This window comes from Coccinella septempunctata, chromosome X (genome assembly GCF_907165205.1).
Source record: "Coccinella septempunctata chromosome X, icCocSept1.1, whole genome shotgun sequence".
NCBI classification, from domain to species: Eukaryota; Metazoa; Arthropoda; class Insecta; order Coleoptera; family Coccinellidae; genus Coccinella; species Coccinella septempunctata.
In genome coordinates, this window is record NC_058198.1 from 19,303,931 (window position 1) to 19,321,650 (window position 17,720).

The window sequence follows — 17,720 nt, forward strand, 5'->3', positions numbered from 1 at the left end:
GCGGAATTGATCAGCAGATGACTCATGGATGTTTATGAAAATAGATCCAAGGTTTAAAATGATATCACAGAAACAATAATCAATTTATTACTAATCAATTCTTCCGGTTCATATTCGACACCACGAACCGACCTAGTACACAATTGAGTAATACAGGAAATCGCGACATCGCAATTCCAATCATTTTTAAAGAATCCCTGAACAATTATCAGTAAACGCTAACTGTAATTTGTAGGCATAAAACGATAACACAATTCATTGCCGTGCATTCCGGTATTTGTAATCTCCCATAACAACCATATATATTCTACCACCACGGTCACGGAAAATAGTATTGAGGGAAGCACAACAAACAGTTATTCAAGTATCTTTCATCATGACGATGTTATTATTAGTGAGTTTGTTTATGCACATTATACAAATCGTCAGATTCTAATATTGAATTCTCACGGAGATAAGTCGAATAAATAGACAATAAGGCCAGGCGCAAATAGAAACGTAGGTTGGTGAGGTGACGCAGCATTTCCCTGCGCTGCACGTACTATCTGACAAGTCACTGTCACGCTATATTTGCGCGGTCTTGTTCTTTTCTCTCTTTTACAAAAACTCACACTGCGTCGCCTCACTAACCTGCGTTTCTATTTGAGCCTGGCCTTATGCTTTTACATTTTTTTTGTTCGAAATTACAATGAGTTCCTTTCTCACAAATAGGTCAGTTGAATTATTATATCAGACCAAAATTAATAACTTTGCCTATTTATTTTTCATTCCAATTGTCCGACTTTCTTTGAACATCACAAAATATCATGACCAGAAACGAAAATTCATAGTTCTATAAGGTTTGGAAAAGCCATGAACGTCAAGGGTCAATTTTTGCAAATAGCAATAAATGCAACTGAAACAAATGCATAGAAATAGCACTGTCTATAATCTTCACAATTCACACCAAGGGGACTCTCTTATGTTTTGATTACATACCCTACTTTTTTGTGTGAATGTTTTTCTGGGAAATTGGGAATTAGAACCGTTGAGCTAATTTTCATCATAGAAAAGAATTTTTACCGAACAAAATGATAAGCGCTAAAGCACAAATTCAGACTTTCTGAATTGATATTTTCTCGAACACCGTGCGTGAAGGAGTTTTTTCCGCACCAACCTGCGTGCGCAATATAACTCAAAATTCACATTGGTGGAGAAAATTCATATTCATTTCAGGAACAGTTGACTATTATTATACAATATGAGAAACCTATTAACCTTTTAATCGTAGCTCCTGTATGAGTATTTCAGCTTGAAATGAAAACAAATAATTTTCTGACTATAAATGCTGCTGCGTTCAACAAAGTATCCAAAATACTGTAGCGCCACCCAGTAGCCAACAAGCCAAGATTGAATACTTTCTCTTCAAATATCAGTGGTGATCAAATACCAACAAAAAAAGGAACTTTCGAACTTGTACTACTCCACACGTCAAGGGAATGGAAACATAAATAAACCTAAATAATCATTTTATAATAAGGATATTCCGTATCTGTTCTCATTGGTGTAGGAGATGTAATGCTCTGACGATATCAAATAAGAGCGAATCCATGACAAGCAACTTATATACAGTGTCGAGTGAGAACTCGACCAGAGCAGACGTATTTCATAGTGCTGTAAAAGTGAAAGTGGAAGAGAAAGTCGAAGTGAAAGTGTACACTAGCGGAGCTACAGAATTTTTGATTCCGTCTATAAAACTTCCGAAGTTTTTGTAAGTTTTATATGTGTATGTGTTATAGAGCGGAAATTCGGAAATTGTCTTGAGTCCAGATCATCTCCAAGATCGTTGGTTCCACGGATATCACTGGGCAGTCGATTCATTTTTCTGATAGTTTCGAACATATACAACTTAGCCACATACATTTATAGTAATATTGTATTGAGGATTTCAAATATTTCATTATTATTCAGAAATACCTCACATAGTTTTATACAGACAGAAAGCTATGTCGGAGGTCTCAGACAATGAGAGCTCCTACATGGAAGCTACGGACACCGAAGACTTCAGCGATGGAGAAGCAGAGGAGCTTGTAAGGCTCAAAGAAGAGAATGGGCAGTTGAAGGCTCAAATAAATGAACTAACTGAAACCGTGGCTCAGTTGGTCAGAGAGATACGCCTCGTGAGAGAGGAAGTTAACAAAAACACAGCGCCTCAATCCCCTAGTTTTTCTGAAATTGCAAAACAGATTACGGCACAGAAATCCCTCACATTTGCAGAAATTGCAAAGCCGGTAGCGGTCCCCAAAAATTCCTTCAAACAGGAAGTAGCTCCAGCACCGGAAAAGAAGAAAAATTTTGCAACTCAAGTTGCAAAAACCCAGAACGCGCCGCCCACAAAACGCGCGCGTAAAGAAAGTTCATCTTCAGACGAAGAGACCGCAAAAAAAGCAACGGAGTTGCCTAAAAAAGATAAAATTCCACCCATCACGACTATGGGTACAGCCGATTGGGTAGAGATCTCAAAAGCTCTCTACATGAAGAAATTCAGCTACATCAGAGCAACCGTCGTAAAAGACGGAATTATGATCGTTACCTCGACTGTGGACGACTACAGGAACATTACAAAATATTTGGACCAGATTGGTAACTAGTACTTCACCTACCAGATGGAGGAAGAGAAAGAGATCTACGCATTCATAAGGCATCTAACAATAGATGCTGACCTAGATATAATCAAAAATGATCTCAAAGTCCAAGAAATCCATGATGCCGAGGTATCCAGAGTGACATCCAATAAAACCAAAAAGCTTATACTCTTATACCTGGTTAAAACTCAGAGAAAGGAGATTTTCGAAAAAAAACGCCTCTACAATCTCTGCATTGTAATGGAATCAAAACGAAGGGCAGAAAATCCAAGCCAATGCTTCAGATGCCAGAGGTACGGACATGCCCAAAAAAAGTGCTCTTTTCCATACAGATGTGTCAAATGTTTGGGTAATCATTGCACAAAAGATTGCGAACTTACCAGAAAAGGTGAGGAGGGAAATGCCACATGCGTTCTGTGCGGTGAAGAAGGCATGAATTATGAGATATATAGATGTGATAGAATCGCAAACACTAAAGAGGTGTTGCCTTACTGGTTAGACGAGATCTGAAACACTATTTTAAAGGAAGATCTGACGAGTCACAAATAGAAACAGTGACGATTGTTGCTGAAATAAATCGACAAAGAGTCGAAATCACATCGGCATATAAAAGACCCCCAAATAACTTATTGGAAGAAGAGATCACCAACTTACTAGATGGGACAAACCCGAAAATCTCCATCGGAGATTTTAATTGCAAATCTCCAGAATGGAACAGCAGGATGGAAAACAGAAATGGCAGAAAACGGAAAGATCTCGCTGAAAAACATGAAGCTATCGTTGTTGGACCTGAAGAACCAACGTACTTGGAATTCGGAAATGGATTACCAGATATAATTGATATCGAAATTATGAAAAATATCACTATACAATTCTCGATAGAGACCTTGTGGGACGGAACCTCTAACCACAACCCCATCGAATTAAAAATAGGATAAGAGCCAAGAAGATAACTAATGCAAACAAGAGAACACACCGATTGGACTGAATATAGCCATCTGATACAAGACCTTGAAGGTGCAGTTGATGAACTGGAAAAGGATATACTAGAAGCCTACAAAAGAGCACAAAGAAAATAACGATACCGGCACCGATATATCCACACGGTGATACACCCAGAGAAATTAAAGATCTCATCAGGGAAAATCGGAGACTAAGAAAAACAGGCTCAACAAAACAGATATAAGTAAGAGAAATCTAAACCGATACAGTCTAAAAAAAAAAGGTCTAAAAAATACCCTGAAGGACATGAGAAGAATTAGATGGAACAACAGAGTTCAAGAACTAAATACTATCGATCATTCTGCATGGAAAATTCGAAAATGTCCGAGAAGAGAAAAGACTAAAATACCATCTCTCCACGGAGAAAGAGGAATGGCATATACGAATATCGATAAAGCAGAAGCACTGGCGGACTCGATCGAAAAAGAATCGAGAATAAATTACAGACCTGATGACAATAATGATGATCTGGAAGAACTAGTTGAGAACAACGAAGAAGAAATGGACGAACCACCAGTAGACGACAAAATGGAGAAACCAACCTCTCCATTTGAAATAAAGGAGATAATCAGAAGCTTGCGAAATAGAAAAGCTCCCGGAAGTGATAAAATAACGAATGCTATGTTGAAGAAATTACCCAGAAAAGGTATAGCTGCTCTCACAAATATTGCAAACGGTATAATGAGGACTGAACTCTATCCGAAAAAGTGGAAAACTGTAGAAGTCATAGTGTTCAATAAACCAGGCAAAGATGAAAAATTTCCCCAAAACTACAGGCCTATAAGTTTATTGTCCGCCCTACACTGAGAGAACGAAATAGTGAAATTACAGTGAAAATCTTGGGTTATTTGTGACCAACGATAATCACTGGAATTTCACAAGGAATATTCTGAAACAAAAACCTTGTGAAATCACAGAAAATATAAATCACAAGTTGGTTGTGATTTCACATGAAATTTTTTCTAATGATTTTTCTAGAAACTAAACCTGTGAATACTCATTGTGAAATCACAATAGAATTTTATGGTATCAACTGTAAAATTACGTTTATTCTGTGAATTCGCAAAGGATTATTACAGAAATAAATTGTAAAATTAAAAAATTTTGTGAAATTACAGGATTCATTGTGGAATCACCTCTCGTTCTCGCGAAAATACGTCGTGAAATTTAGCATCAATTAGACCGTAAAATACTATAATGTTGTGAATAAACAGAGCAGATTCACAGAATTTAATTGTGAATTTCAAGTATTTGTTAAAATTCCAGAATTCATTGTAGAAATACCCCACACCCTTGTAAAATTACTTCGTGAAATAACCATGAAAAGTACTGGATAATTGTCTTTATTTTGTTATTGATCAAAGTAGTTGTACAGAATTAAATTGTGAATTTTAAAAATTTAACTAAATTTGGCACAATCACTGCCTAAAATATACACTTCAATATGGAAAACAAAAAATTTGAAACATTATATCAGTTAAAAAACAACCACAACATGAAATTAATATAATCTTCAATATAAAAAACAATATGAAACATTACATCAAACAAAAACAACAACAACATTGTAGAAATACCCCACACCCTTTTAAAATTACTTCGTGAAATAACCATGAAAAGTACTGGATAATTGTCTTTATTTTGTTATTGATCAAAGTAGTTGTACAGAATTAAATTGTGAATTTTAAAAATTTAACTAAATTTGGCTCAATCACTGCCTAAAATATACACTTCAATATGGAAAACAAAAAATTTGAAACATTATAAAACAACCACAACATGAAATTAATATAATCTTCAATATAAAAAACAATATGAAACATTACATCAAACAAAAACAACAACCACAAATATCATCTAAAATTATAAAAAAAAAATTCAAAATATAAAAAAAACATAATTGTGAAGCATTCAACTATGAAATATCAGCTTCTGAAAATATTGATATAAGTATGCGCTTATTTAGCGGTTTATATCATAAGAGTATAAAATTAAAATTCAAAAACAAAGTATACCTAATCTTTTTCCAACAAAAAAGACACAATCTTCTTGAATAGATAAATTGATGAATTTGTTTTCTATAAAACTTGCTTTCGTCGTGCTTGACTTACTTCCAGAATCCGGATGAATGTTGAAATGCATCCTTCGGAACATCTCCATAGATTAAATTGAGGGCCTTCCTGAATACATAGGTTGTAAACACATATCGTTTTTCCATAAATAATTCGTATCGGTGGTTTATTCCTGAAAAAAAATTGAAATAAGTAGGAATCCAATAAGCAATAAGCTTCGATACAGAATAATTGAATAATAAGTTGTATGCATGCGGTGTTCAATTTTTTCCATTAGTATCTGCCAAAGGAAAACCACAAATCGAAAAAATAAACATCGCTTTCAAAAAATGTGAACGACATATCTACTTACCAGTATATATTTCTTTTGTCACACACTTGAAACCTTCAAGGAACTTGGAAGGCAGAAATACTTGGAACTTGAAAGAACTAAATCATATTAAACAAAAAACTGAACCATGTATAAATATTCGCACTTCAGAGCTCTTGAAGACACAGTGGATCATTCTAGAATGAATTGGGTTATGGGGTAAGTTAGTGAGTATCTACGATAGGATATGGGATTGGGCAACGAGCAGGTGCCAGTTGCAGGAAAGGTTTTGATTGGCCACGGAATGAATCTAGAAGCAGATAAAAGTTGTGATTTTACAATTGCATTATGAAATTCCATTGAAGCTGTGAATTCGGATCCAGCCGAGCGACGTCACGTACCGCATAGGTGGAAAATGACTTGATATTTGCAATCATATTGTAATATTACGTTCAAGCTATGAATGTGTTTAACACATTTTTAAAATAGATATTTTACAGAAATGCCCAGACTTACGAGTTTTTTCAGCTGTAGGTACCTACTCAAAATATTTTCTGACCAAGTGACAGAATTTGTTTTTCGATTATGGTTGAGGAGGAATGCAGGAACCTATAATCTCCTACATATATGAATTATACAAAGAATAGAATAAAATATATTTTATTTATATCTTCAGAAATGTATTAATATAAAGAACAAGTCGAGAAAAAAATTTCTACAAAAAACGTCATTGTGGACTGTCTTAATGCGATGAATAAATTGGACAAAAAGTCATCTGTATGGACTATATGTTGTACTGATGGATCAAAATTAGAAAGAGGTACAGGCATTGGGGTGTGTGGACACAGATCAATATAAGGCAGCAATCCAAAATGAGGAGGGGAGGAAGCAATAAAAAAATCCTGTACACACACTCCTAGACATCCACATCTACACCCGAAAGCTCCTGGAGCTGCCACTAGATGAGTTTCTGAAAAGTCATCTTCAGATGAGACTCTGCGTGGATCGGAAAAAGAACAGCACAATTTTGACCTTCGTAAGATCATCAGTTGTTTATTAAATTTCAAGCGGCATTTTTGGAACGCTCTAATGGAAACCGATTGATCTATTTTTTTTTATTCTGTTTTCATATTCGAGAGAAATATTTTGACCATAATAAATTTCAACAATTTCGCGTAAGATTTTTCTCTTGCTGTAAACATGTAAATAAAAAGTGTTCGATCCTTGAAAGAAATTGTGCCGCGATATCATGTTGTACAATTATATTTTTCGTGGTAATTTCACAACCGCCTTAATAACACATTGTATAAGCACATTTGTGAAGGAATTTTAAAATTAAAAGGGTTCTACATTGTAATTCTACAACACAACAATTTTTTCTTCGCAAATTCACAAAAAAAATTCTCAAATCACAATAACTTTGTGAAATAATGTTGTGAAATCACATCTTCATGTGATAATTCACAAAATTATTGTGATTCAAAAAAAATTTAGATCACAATAATGTTGTGAAATTACCGTTTTATGTTGAAATTCGCAAATTTATTGTAATATTGCATTGCAGTTGTAATTTTTCAGGTGACTATTACAACCCTTGTGATATCACAGAGAATTAACACATATTTTCTGTAAATTTCATATTCACTGTAAATATACATGATATTTTTACATTTTTCATGAAATTTCGCAACACCCTTGTAGAAACATCCAGATATTGGTTGTGAAAAAAATAATCCAACTGTGTAACTGTAACCTGTCCAGCTAATATGTGGGTAATTTCACATTGTAACCTCAAGATTTTTCTCAGTGTAGGAAAAGTAATAGAAAGAGTAATCGCCAGGAGGCTTATAGAAGAAACTGAATATCTGAATCTCATTCCAGCAGAGCAATTAGGATTCAGAAGAGATCACTCAACAGAAAAGCCATTACTGAGACTCACATAATATATAACAGAAGGATTCTAAAATAAGCAAGCAACAGGTCTTGTACTACTAGATGTCGCCAGAGCATTCGACAGAGTATGGCATGAAGGATTGATTTACAAAATGAGATATGCTGGATATTCAATCAAACTGTGCAAGTTGATTAGGAATTATTTGAGAAAAAGAAGATTTTACGTGAAAGTGTAAGGTGCTTGGGGATTCGCGGCAAAGAGCCATATACAAAGAATTCAGGCAACAGAAAACAAGCTACTACGATGTGCCATAAATGCGCCTTGGTTTGTCATGGACAGATATATCGAGATTTGAAGTGGGAAACCATCAGCGAATTTATGAAGAGGAAAGCTGAAAAGTTATTCGAAACAGCGAAGGAACATCCAAACCAAGAACTCAGGAGACTAGTGGACTACGATCTGAAGGAAGACAGAGGAAGAATGAGAATTTACAGAAGGAGACCGCGAGATCAATTGAGGAGAGATTAAAATGATTATGGAAACTTATTAAAACTATACCTACTAAGAAGAGATATCCGAAATGGACGAACATGAACACCCTAGCACGACAATGTACAAGAAGAAATTAACCGATCAAGGGATAAATGGTTTATAGGCAAATGCCCGGAACCAATAAAAAGCAGGTTAGGTTTAGTGGGTCGCGAACTCAGGAGAGTGAGTAACCGCACAGTGTTCCCTAGAAATGGGTTCCTTTGGGCGAGAGATAGAGCCCCCCAGTTAGGGTATAGAGTAGGGGAGGTAGCGTACAAATTTTTTTCGTGATTTGATACCGCATGAAATTCATTTTGCGGGTAGATTGATGTTCAAGTATCATGAAAGTGAACGTCAGTCGCCGCGCCAATGGTGGGGCTAATGGTGGCGACGTGTTAAAGTTGCCGAAAAAGAAAATTTTTCAAGTGATTTGATACCGCACCAAACTTCGTAATATGATTGTTCACATCATTCTCAATTGGAATATAACCATCAACTGCATAAACGATGGTGGATTATACGTCAGCCGGGTGTTTGAACTCGACCAAATTGAAAAAAAAAGTCAGAACTGACTGTTTATACCTCAAAATGAATGAAAACCATTGTCAGCTTCATCTTCAACGGTGGAAAAACTGTCAGTCAGCGTCCTCAACATGCACGCGTTAAGTGCAACTTAGCGTCTTATAATTGATACTAAAAATCAACTGACCATCTTTACCAACAGAATCATTCAGCGGATAATAATATTCATTTAAATTGTTGAAAAAAACTGAATTACAATATTTTCCGATCACAGGCCAACACACATTTTGGTGCCTGCGATTTTTTAACTGTTCCTGAGTAGGAGATGTAAAGAATTCTTCATTCAAATTCTTTCAATAAACTTTCCTAGATCGAGCATGGCGTGTGACTTGGAGATTCTGTGACAACGTCACGAGAATGTCAGTCGAGAGAGAAATAGACGAGTGAACGGATAATAATAAACTGTAATTGTTGTTTCTTTTGTATTACAGGTAATTTTGTAATTTGTACAAATAATGTAAAATAATAACTAATAAACTTTTGTATTACAGAGAAACCAAACTTTATATTATTATCCAGACAGATATAACCTCTTAAGTTTTCTGGAAAACGATCTAGGTGGCTGTGGAGGTAGTGAACTTTTATACTCATGTTACAGCCGAGAATATTAAAATTTGAAAGCATAGTTTCCACTAATTCTACGTAATTCTGTGCTTTATGATTGCCAAGAAAATTTTGTACTACTTGAACAAATGAACTCCAAGCGTTAGATTCAGTCTCGTTTATTGATGTGGTAAATTGTGGATCTTTAACAAGTACCTCGACAAAGTAGATTTTTTTCTTTTAATCTGGATGCAAGTAATTCAGCGGATTCCTTTGAGAGATTCAGGTCTCTTATAAGATCGTTTAGTTCTTCTTGATTGAATCACTGCGGAGTTGCTAAATCTGCTTCAAAATCGCTGTCGTTTTCTGATTGAATTCTTTTAACTTCGTCAGACGTTGATGTTTCTGTATCATCTTCTGTCAGTTCGGGTAGACTGCTGAATGATGGAACGGGTATTTCTTCCGAATGCACTACAGGCCTTCTTGCAGAATCTAGATCAGGATATGTCCATTTGTGTCTATTGTTTCTATTTATGCATTTAATATTAACAAGACAAAAATAGCAGTCGTCATGATGGTTTCGCGGTTCTCTCCAAACCATTGGTACACCAAACTTGAGGCACTTCCTCTTTCCAGTTGTCCACTGTCGCAAATGTTCAACACATGTTTTACATATGAAATGTGGGGCCCAAGATTTATCTTGATCTCCTAAATGCACGCCAAAATAGGCAAGATAAGCTTTTTTCACAGAGTCAGAAATCGTTTTTCTGCTCTCTTTCAAAGTGTATTCACCACACACATAACAAAAAACATCGGGATGATTTACACGGGTACGTCTGCTTGTGGATGCCATTGTTTCAGTTTAGTGTCTTGATACTACAAAACGACCAAAATTTACACAAAATGATAGCACAAGTTTACTTGGGAAAACTCAGTAATATACTAAATCAAGTACAGCCAAGCAGGTATAGAAGGATCGGGTCATAGGCAATTACAGGTATAAAAGTAATTAAGAGCATTGTATTTAGTAGTTCCTAGTATAGGAACATTGGGTCAGGGACAATTCCAGGTATCTATTTGGCTAATTAGATTCTGGGAAATTTCTATTTTGACGATTAAGTACATATTCATCTCTTTATTTGTTGTCCTTTATAAAAAAAATATACCATTTAACCTGTAACGTGTATCTCAGAAACTAGAGCTGATAGAAAATATCTAGTGGCATTTTTGGAATCAGCACATTAAAAACATCTGAAATCAGATGTTAGATTTCCGGCACCATTTTTTTTTCATTTTGTTGGCCTGTGATATCGATTGGGAAAAAAAACCTTTCAATATCATAAGTTGATCAGAATCTGATAAATAACGTTGAAATTATAATTTTAAGTGGTAACGTTTCGGAGTCTATATCAGACTCCTTCATCAGACGTTACCACTTAAAATTATAATTTCAACGTTATTTATTTTCAGTTCATTGTCAGGCAACATTTTTTTCTAGTTAATTTGCTCCTGACAAATTAGTGTAAGAATTTACGCAGGAGCAAATCGTCGATTTCATTTTTAATTGATTTTGTTTCAGAGATTGAGAGTGAAAACCCTAAAAAGTTCATTAAGAAATGCAGAATCCTCCCAGAATAAATTTTCGTAACTGGTTGCGAAAAGTAAAGCGTTTCAAAATGTAGATGAGTTCTAAAAAGTGTCACTTTATATGTCAAAATTAGAAAAAACTGTTTTGAATGTTTTGACAACCGTCATTATTAGTATGGGAGGTAGCGTACTATTTTTTTCAGTGAATTTATAGTGAGTCATGAGGCTCATAACGAAGTGAATTTTGAATAATCCAGTATTATTCGCAGGGAGTTGGACTAAATTTAAACAGATCAATTATGATTTTGTCAACGTTTCGGAACCACTCGTTCTTTTTTCAAGGCTAGAAAATAAATTGATCCATCATGAACGACGACACAGAAACATTAAGGAATTGTTACCTCATCATATGAATCAATAACTATTTCACATTAATTTGAAACAGTAAAACGATGTTAAGAACAGAACATTGGATCAAATTCGTGACAGTCAGAGCTATAAAATAGATTTAACAATAACAAAATGCATCCATTAATTCATATGCGTCGTAGTGAACACGATGTTTCGTTGACATGTATTCGCGTATTTTGTCTCATCCTAACTACTGTTTAATTAACAATTATATAGAATGGACATTCACAGGTAAACGTCAATACAGTCACAAGTGTAGAACAATCATCAAAACGAATCTCGAAGTAGGTACTATCCGTTGGGCACTTTTATTCTGGAAATCAGAAATCAGTTTTCTGTGTAGCATTAATTCTCGTATTCTCCATGTAATTTTCTCTTAGGATGTTTGTCGCAATCTTCTGTTTATTAATTATGGAATTCTCCACCTAACCTTCAGCAACTGTATTAGACTTCCTTTCTCCATGCTGTTTGATTCTCAGTAAATCAGCTGTAGATAACGCACATTGAGCGTTCTCCTAGGATGTTTGGCGCAATCTTCTGTTTATTAATTATGGAATTCTTCACCTAACCTTCAGCAACTGTATTAGACTTCCTTCCTCCATGCTGTTTGATTCTCAGTAAATCAGCTGTAGATAACGCACATTGAGCCGCTTTCTCAATGTCGCTGGGAACGTCGTTCTCTGAATCGGACATTGCAATATACACTGCGCAAAAAAATTAACACACATTATGGAAATCTCAAATTTATTCTACAACTGAAGGTGTTCTCAATGATAATTATTTTTATCAGAATTATGCATGCATATGTTATCCACTTTCAACGGTTTTCTTCAATAGAGATGTTTTTTCCCAGCAGAAATAAAAAAAGATGATATTATCAGATTTTGAATGTATTGGCTCCATTCTGAAATCAGTTGTTTTCAATCAATTCTAATGATCAATAGATTTTCTTTCGTTTGATTTTCTACACTCGATCGCTATGCAACGCGAAACACGCAATTTGACCCAAGAGGAATGTGCCCAAGCGGTAGTTTTGCGAGAAGAAAGGTAGACATACACAAAAATTGCAGAAAGGTTTGGAGTTTCCCATACAAGTGTGTCCAGAATGTTGCAGTGATTCAGGGAGACAGGTATGAATGTCCGAAGACCAGGACAGGGTAGAACACGGGTAACAACTGCCATTAAAGAACATTACTTGAGAGTTTCTTCGTTGAGACAACGGTTTGCAACCGTTCGCCTCCTTCAAATTCAGCTTGAGCAAACTCATGAGGTGCAAATTAGCACTCAGACAATAAGAAATCGCCTCAGAGAATATGATTTAAGGCCTCGTGTCGCGGCAAGAGGCCCAGCTCTTACCCCAACCCATCGAAGGGCGCGTTTGAATTTTGCGAGAGAGCATATCCATTGGGAAGAGGCCGATTGGGAAAGAGTTCTCTTCACATATGAGTCTAGATTCTGCCTCTACCATTGTGATCGACGTTCCCTTGTATACGGACGTCCACATGAAAGATATGCTCAGTGCAATTTCCTGAATACTACAGACCTAGTGGTCGTTGATAATGGAGCTATGAATGCTGATAAGTATATAAGAAACATTCTTGAAGAGCATGTAGTGCCATTTCCTCCATACATTGGTGAAAATTTCATTTTTATGGACGATAATGCCAGACCCCATCGTGCGCGCATCGTTCAGGAGTACCTTGAAGAGGTTGAAGTCTCTCGAATGGAATGGCCAGCAAGAAGTCTAGATCTCAATCCGATTGAGCAGGTTTGGGACAGCCTCAATAGAAGGCTGAGAAGTTCAGAAAATCATCCAGCTACTCTTAATGACTTAGGAATCCAACTCGGAGAAATCTGGGAAGGATTAGATCAGAACATTTTAAGATCACTCATTTTGAGTATGAACTGTCGTTGCCGAGCTGTAATTAACGCTAGGGGTGGAAATACCAAGTATTAAATCACTTATCAGCATTTCAGTATTTTGAAAATTGTTCTCTTCTTTCACATAAGATTCGGTGAAAACCTGAATTTTTCTTCCATTTAATGTGTCTTGTTTTGTTCAAAGCTTTCCCGAGAGAACATAAAAAATAAGTTATAAAGTCAATGTAGAGTTAACTTTCATTAAAATTGAGATTTTCAGAATGCGCGTTAATTTTTTTGCGCAGTGTATATTCTCCTACTTCAAAAATATTCACTTAATTATTTGCGAAAGGAAAGACCATTCTAATTCCCTCTCTTTGACAATCAAAATAAGCACTATCAAAATTACGAAATATGTCACTAAACGATACTTGCTTCCACAGCAACGAAGTGAAAAACAAATATGTATCTCCGAATTCTCGCTTGTTAAGACGTTTTTGGTACTTTTAATTTGAATTCAAATAGTCTCATCCTATTCAAAATTAGAAAAAATATTGTGTGAAACACGTTGGGAAACACCAATTTTCGTAATTCGAGTTCTTTTGCGCAACGAGCGAAGCGCTTCATTTCATTTGAATGAAATGTACAAGGTCTTGAGAACTATACTAGCTAGAAGAAAACGGACGGCACATTCTCGATCTCTTTTCACCTGTCTTTTCCAAATCTGAAAAGAGATCCAGCCTAACGTTCATAGATTTTGAGTTTTGAACGAAAATTGAGAAATTGTCATTTTCAATGAAGCTGAATAACTCGCTTGTTTGAACTCATATTCGAAATCCGTTGTGCATTCTACAGGCACTTTTTCATCAGGAATTCGAATATGATATAATTGAATTTTTTGATCCAGTCATCTTCGAGATACGACAGGGATTTTTGATTTTTCAAATGTAAACTATAGTTGAAAGTTCTTTCATCTGCAATTTTTTTGCTGATTTCAAATATCTATTATATGTCACTATTTATATGAATGTTACACGAGAAAAAAAATTCAATACTTTTTCTTGCTTTTCGATTCAATGTTGAATTATCTCTTTTAAAGGATATCGATCTCGATATCGATATATAAAAGAAATAATTATTCGACAGTCGGTGATTCCTATCGCAGAAGGTTGAGATTACATAGAATTATGTGGAGTTCATGAACCATAACGCATTTTCAACGGTCGCTATGGTTACGCCAGCCTACTGAAAAATCAACAGTGAATCGAAAAGCAGAAAAAAGTATTAAATTTGTCTTTCTTATGTTATATTCAAATGAATAGCGACATATGATAAAATTTTGAAATCAACAAAAAAATTGCAACAAGATGAAAGAACTTTCAACTATAGTTTATATTTGAAAAATCAGAAATCCCTGTAGTATCTCGAAAATGACTGGATCAAAAATATTATATTCAAATTCCTCATAAAAAGTGCATGTATAATGTAACGGATTCCGAATACGAGTTCAAATAAGCGAGTTATTCAGCTTCATTGAAAATGACAATTTCCCCCATTTTCGTTCATAACGCAAAATCTATGAACGTTAAGCTCGAACTGTTTTCATTTTAGGATTAGTCAAGAAAGAAAAGCTCGAGAATGTGTTTTCTTTTAGCTCCTATAGTTCTCGAGATCCCTTCAGTAGACAACGAATTTTGCCCACACTGAACAAGGGATTAGTGTTTAAATATATTAATTTTTGCTACGAAAGAAAATCAAATTATTAACACCCAATGTGCAGATGCTTGAGGAGATTTAATGTTGATTATCCACTTGGCCCGAAAATTTTAAACCAATGGCTTAAAAATTTTGAAAACTGATGTCCTTCCCCCGTTATATTCCAAATCATCTTTTATTTAATTGAGTATTGTGTCAATAGTGTAGTGTTTATTTTTGAAATAACGTCACATTTCTTGCGAAAATTCGTATATCTTCAACCCGTCGTATCTCGCGAAATGTCCGTTAGAAAACTATGCTGTGATGAGCATTTTTCATCAACAATAAATATGATGAGGGTCACATTCATTTTCATACTGACCCATTCCATGCCAGTCAAGAACCCTCTTCAAATGGTACATTATTTGGATTGATTTGAAAATGTTGAAAAAATTGATTATCGTGGGTTTTCCTCGGAAGTTGGATGTATGGCGATGTGGAACTTCTTGAGCTTCACAAAATTGTACTAAACATTTTTCTATATCTCTTATAGTTCACCCAGCGTCGGGAATAACAGCCTAAAATCAACATTTTACCCATGCAAGACTTATTCAGAAATGATCGATATTTTTCGTCATCTATTTACTATAGGATTAATTCCACAGGAAAACCTTATCTGATTAATTCCCTACACAATAGTGAAATTCAAACAAACAAACAAACACGGACTTTCACATTCAAACATCAGTAAGGATGTTAATGCTAATCTTTTATTTGGTGTTACGATAGCTCAGAGAATATGAGAGAAAAATGAGAATAGAAACTATAGAGATACGCAGTCGACCTACCTTGTTGGGATGAACACCAGAAAAATGGGGAGCTGGCACTTCCTGCTATCTTTCGAAGTCTTTGAGAGCACTATCTTTGAAAGCACTATTTAAGAAAAGGAATCGGAATTTAGAAAATTAGACGAAATTCAGATTGTAATCTGCACTGTGTTCCGTCCTTCGTCAATCGAGAAGTTATATTAATCTCGCCCATATGTCTCCATATGCAGTTCGAGATTTCCCAGCGTATTTGCCGATAATGAATTGAAACATAAACTTATGAATGAATGAAAGAAAAAAAGAGAATTAATTATAGAAACTGACGCGTTGATTCCAAGATCGTTTCGAAACAAAAGAAAAATATATATAATTGAATTTTGACATTCAATTCAATAAGAGTGTTGCATTAACAGTTGGTGAAACAAATGTTTTTTCTGTGGATTCTTTTTTCATCGACGATTTATCCCATTACATACTAGGTTCTTATATTTCAGGTTATAACTCTCATGGCCGCATTGTTAGGAACCGTACTAAGTGACTGTTACGGGGGATCCGGTGGTGTTCACCGTATCACTGACTGCCAAGGAACGTTTTATGCAGGCAGTGGTGGTACTTACTATTTCACTAATAGACCAAAAAGGTTCGTTGCGGGTAGTGGTGGTACTTACAATGGAGATGCTGGTGGAGATGAGTTCATTGCAGGTATGTCAGGTGTTTACAATCTGGAAAATACTAGAGGCAAACATCAAAATGGACAAGGAGTTGTTCAAGGGGGCTCAGGAGGTGTGTACCATTTACCACATGGCTATGGAACAGTGACTGGAGCCAGTGGTGGTGTCTATTATGGAGATGCTGGTGGAAGGGGATTGGTTTATAGTACTGGTGGGAGTTTCTTCGTAAGGCCTTCTTAAATAGAAATAATCGGATTAGGAGAGTAGTAGTGTCTATCAAAGATGAAATGGCTACGGTAATAAAGGTGTTATGGGAGCCATTCTTGAATATTTTGAAATTTTGTATGTTCTTTTTATTTCCCATACCTGAAATGAAATATTTTGAAAAATAAATTACAATAAAAATAAATTTGAATGATTGCAATGTATTACCCCTATTGCTTGTCGAAATATTTTATTTAATTGAAATCAATGGATTCATCCCGTTCGTAATCGACGAATTTCTATTCAAAATTGATCACAACGAAAATGAACAAAATTCATTATTACATCGAATTCCTTCTGAGTGAAAAACACATTCATTATTAATCTCAGTATTCCCAAACATATTAATCGACAACCAGTGGGTTGTCCTTCGAATTAATTCTCTCGCAGATTTCCAGGCAAAGGTTCAAATATCGAATAGATGTGGTATATGTTTGATGAAAATACATAATTAAACTAGAAAGGATTTTCACCAGGCTGAGTTATTCAATCACAAAATCTATTCCACAACCACAAGATCAGGTGGCTGCAAGTAAGGGGAGTTGAACCCCCTTTCACTCTGAAGCCACTTAAGTTGTATCTGTAAATGGTAGCAACCTAACCTAACCCATGGAAGAGTTGAAAAGGGGGGCGAGAGAGACTTGACCATAACTTTGTTTATCAGGAAAAACATTGAAAGAAAACAATTTCCTATGACCAACGATTGTCTGTGTCAAGGTTTTCATCATTAGATGTATCAGCATATGAAATACATATTTTCTTTTTCAGAGTCACTTTCACTTATTTCCGAGATGTTTTGTACTTTTTTGAAACTTTGTATTTTTTTGATAGTTATTTCTATTATTCA

General features: G+C 35.3%; 1 protein-coding gene across 1 annotated transcript; it reads left to right on the forward strand.

Annotated features, from left to right (window-relative positions):
* The first annotated feature begins 245 nt into the window (after nt 1-245).
* Nucleotides 246-16,929, forward strand: LOC123321957 (keratin, type I cytoskeletal 9-like). The gene is made up of 2 exons (XM_044909775.1): nt 246-394; nt 16,433-16,929. The coding sequence occupies exons 1-2, from the start codon at nt 377-379 to the stop codon at nt 16,847-16,849; spliced, it is 435 nt and encodes a 144-aa protein (XP_044765710.1). The 5' UTR covers nt 246-376; the 3' UTR covers nt 16,850-16,929.
* The last annotated feature ends 791 nt before the right edge of the window (nt 16,930-17,720 follow it).